This window comes from Miscanthus floridulus, chromosome 2, assembly GCF_019320115.1.
Source record: "Miscanthus floridulus cultivar M001 chromosome 2, ASM1932011v1, whole genome shotgun sequence".
NCBI lineage: Eukaryota > Viridiplantae > Streptophyta > Magnoliopsida > Poales > Poaceae > Miscanthus > Miscanthus floridulus.
The window spans coordinates 178231914-178235818 of record NC_089581.1 but is presented as its reverse complement, the minus strand read 5'-3'; the positions used below and the strand labels follow the sequence as shown (position 1 = coordinate 178235818).

The following is a 3905-nucleotide window of genomic DNA, read 5'->3' as shown; positions in this document are numbered from 1 at the left end:
AAGAAAAACCATTCAGTACAACAAAGAAGGCAGGCTACAAAAATTGAAAGACACAGGAACGAAGTAAAACGTCTTGTAATTTAGAACTAATAGTATCATTTAGTTATATTTTTTATTTCGAAATTTACCTTTTGGAAGGGTAAGCACGCTGCAGACATGCTTCTACTAGGAGTAGTTGAGTGTCGTCCTTGTTTTTCCGTTAGGCCTCCTTTAGATTGTAAATTTTTGTAATCCGGACACTGTAGCATGTTTCGTTTGTATTTGATAAATTTTGTTCGATCATGGACTAACTAGGCTCAAAAGATTCGTCTCGTGATTTACAACCAAACTGTACAATTAGTTATTTTTTTTACTTACATTTAATGCTCTATACATGTATCAAAAATTGATGTGATGGAGAGAGAGTGAAAAAACTTGGAATTTTGATGCGATCTAAACAAGGCCTTAGTTATTATCCCGTGACGTGACGTCCCGGAACGCAGATGCTGACTTGCTGAGACGCATGGATCACGCGTTGTGCATTCACGCGGCTCTCATCTCATCTGCGATCACATTAACAGCCAGAGCCAGCGGAGAGCCGTAAATGGAGCGAGCACTCCATCTGCCCTCGTCTCTGCCAGCCTGCAGAACGCGATGCCCGCCTGACGACTGACGGCACGAGCACATGTGCACGGACGCCGAGGAATACGGAATTCGGCGGTAGGTGGCGCAGTCCTCCCAGCCCTCTCTCCGTCACATCAAATCTTTGACACATGCATGGAGTATTAAATGTAGATAAAAAAATAACTAATTACATAGTTTGATTGTAAATTACGAGACGAATCTTTTGAGCCTAGTTACACCATGATTGGACAATAATTATCAAATATAAACGAAAATACTATAATATCAAATACTGATTCCTAACTCCAATCTATACATGCCTAGAGCTAGAAGTGGCAGCCGGCTGTGCCTCAGCTCCTGCAGCCTGCGCGTACTACTCCCCGCCACTAGCAAGTGGGCCCACGTATAGTGCAGGTGGTCGCGGACCGCACAAGCGGACGCCTCTCTGAGCCTGGCGCGGTGGCGCCGATTCCTATATAACCCGCGCTGTTGAGATGCGGTAAAAGTGAAAGAAGAGCCCGATCCGCTCCTCCACGCCAAACCCGGTAAGGCAGCCGCCGCTTCCCGAATGACCGCCTCCTCGCCTCAGCCGCCGCCGCCGGCGGCCGCAGCAGCGTCGCCCGGGGCGGCTTCCCCGTCCGAGGAGCGCCGCGCAGGCGGAGGCGGCCGGCCCCCGGTCCCGCCCTACGTCAAGGCGGCAGCGGGGTCCCTGGGCGGCGTCATGGAGGCGTGCTGCCTGCAGCCCATCGACGTCGTCAAGACGCGGCTGCAACTCGACCGCACGGGGGCCTACAGGGGCATCGCGCACTGCGGCGCCACCGTGGCCCGCGCCGAGGGCGTGCGCGCGCTCTGGAAGGGGCTCACGCCCTTCGCCACGCACCTCACCCTCAAGTACGCGCTGCGCCTCGGCTCCAACGCCGTGCTGCAGTCCGCGTTCAAGGACCCCACCACGGGCAAGGTCTCCGCGCACGGCCGCCTCGCCTCCGGCTTCGGCGCTGGCGTCATCGAGGCGCTCCTCATCGTCACCCCCTTCGAGGTAAGATTGAACATCCCTATGTTCCTCAGTCGCTCTTTGAACTCTCTTTTACCCTGGCATCACTGCTGTGCATCCTATAGCCAACTTACACTGCTCGCACAAGAACGGTTTGCCGTTTAGACACAAATCGTTTATACTACACTAGATGCTTCCTGTTGAATAAACTACTTGCTTCCTTTTATCTGAAAAAAAAATACCAACGTGAGAGAGCTTACGTTCAGATTACCGATGTAAAAGCGGCATCTTTACTGTATAGAAGAAGAATGGTTATAATTGTTTATTCTTGTCTCTTAGTGGTGCTGGATGCATTTGTGCCAGCTTGGGATTAAAGAAATGACAGCTACGTACTTTGCAGCCAATTTGAAGTTTGCTAGAACCGCGACTAAGGCAGTGATTGAGCAATTGGGGAATACTGTATGTTAAAACCCTGATGCAGTCAAACACATTTGGCCAAGAAGTTGCTGTCAATCACCTGTTTCTCCTTCAGTGTTAACTTGATTATGACTGAGGTTGAAGTAATTCTTATCATAGCCATGCTGTCCGTTTGTTCAATGGAAACACTTTTTTTTTAATTATTACCTCTCTGGCCCTTGCTAACATACACCATAGTTTTGCTTAACATGACGAAAGCAGGGTCATCTATCTATGTAAGGAAAACAAAGGCTAGATACAAAGGGGACCAATGGGATAGTACTAGGATCGCAATTTTGTATGCTTCAGTCTGAACTAACATGCTCTGTTCTAGTCATGGATCAGGAGCTTAATAACAAACTTCACAACTGCATTTTGCCATTTTGAATACCAGTTTGGAGCTTACTGTTTAGTTCTTATGTTGTCCCAAGCGGGCATAGGTAATGTCCAGCTTGTCCCTCTTCACAGTGATACTTTATCGTGACATGGAATGATTAAGGAGTACCTACTAATTAGAGATTTCTGGAAAAATGCATTATATTTCTTTGTTATAAAATTGATCTCACTTATTGTTGATTGGATGTACGATGTTCTGTGAAACATTTACACCAGTGCCATCTGGAAATGGAATCACCCCAAGCCAAACGAGCATTGTGTGCATTTCCATATTCTTTGAGGTAAGGTCAGGATCTAGAACCAGTAATATGCTTACAGTTTGCATAAACTTCAGCAGCTTTTCGTGTGTTTTGTTGTCCCACTTGTGGGAGGCAAGCAATTTTCATTTTTGTGAGTGACATTCTGCTTGATACAGAATTGCGAGAATTTTGTAACATGTATTCTTTGTCATGGATGCAGGTGGTAAAGATTAGATTGCAACAACAAAAAGGGCTAAGCCCAGACTTGCTTAGATATAAAGGTCCCATACACTGCGCAAGAACTATAGTTCGAGAGGAAGGCATATTTGGTCTTTGGTCTGGAGCATTACCAACTGTCATGCGCAATGGTACAAATCAAGCGGCAATGTTCTCAGCCAAGAACACATTCGATATTGTTCTATGGAAGAAGCATGAAGGGGACGGGAAGGTGCTCCTGCCATGGCAGTCCATGATCTCTGGGTTCCTTGCAGGAACCGCAGGCCCTGTCTGCACAGGACCCTTCGATGTTGTGAAAACTAGGTTGATGGCTCAAGGGCGAACTGGTGACATCAAGTACAAAGGCATGGTCCATGCCATACGAACAATATATACCGAAGAGGGGTTGCGAGCCCTGTGGAAAGGCTTGCTTCCCCGGCTCATGAGGATTCCACCTGGACAGGCTATAATGTGGGCAGTGGCTGATCAGGTGATGGGCCTCTATGAGCGAACTTATCTGCAGCCAGTTCAAATTTGACCATCCTACTTCAGTGCTGCACTGAAATTTTTTGGTTGGTTCTCATGATTTTGAATCGGTGGTTAGACGTGGAAGCCGTCCATTAAGTGTAAACTGTTCCAGTGCCTGGATATTCATTTGCTCATTGCCTAAGTTTCCAAATTTGCATAGGTTGGTTGGTTTGCACCTGATATGTTGCCATTGATGGAGGCAATGAACTCTTGTACTATTTTGTTGTCGATAATGATGAAACTCCATTTTTGGACCGAGATAGAATATTTCCGTTCTGGTGGCTATTATGGTTGTTAAACTGCATCAGCATTAGTGACTTAGTGTGTATGATGGTGATTGAATCTATGTTCATCTGAAAAGCTGAAGGTCCTTTTATGCCCGGCCGGGCCATAGATATAATTTGTACCTGGGCCAGAAGTGATAGTGCAGCCCATGACAAAATTCGAAGGGTGGCCTTTCTCGTACACTGTTCGTC

General features: G+C 47.0%; 1 protein-coding gene across 2 annotated transcripts; it reads left to right on the top strand.

Moving 5' to 3' along the window:
* The first annotated feature begins 1083 nt into the window (after positions 1-1083).
* LOC136540839 (mitochondrial succinate-fumarate transporter 1-like) lies at positions 1084-3702 on the top strand. Of its 2 annotated transcripts, XM_066532863.1 has the most exons (3): positions 1084-1639; positions 2663-2727; positions 2906-3042. In XM_066532863.1, exons 1-3 carry the CDS (start codon positions 1172-1174, stop codon positions 2910-2912), a joined length of 540 nt encoding a protein of 179 aa, XP_066388960.1. In that variant the 5' UTR covers positions 1084-1171; the 3' UTR covers positions 2913-3042. The 2 variants fall into 2 exon arrangements, with proteins under 2 accessions (XP_066388960.1, XP_066388959.1); XM_066532862.1 differs by lacking the exon at positions 2663-2727 and having other exon boundaries at positions 1092-1639; positions 2906-3702.
* Positions 3703-3905: the final 203 nt, after the last annotated feature.

What these genes read in the sequence shown, in the direction of transcription:
- LOC136540839 (XM_066532862.1), top strand. Translation starts at nt 1,172, where the DNA reads ATGACCGCCTCCTCGCCTCAGCCGCCGCCGCCGGCGGCCGCAGCAGCG. An exon ending in TCATCGTCACCCCCTTCGAG is followed by an intron (nt 1,640 to 2,905) that starts GTAAGATTGAAC and finishes TCATGGATGCAG; the next exon opens with GTGGTAAAGATTAGATTGCA.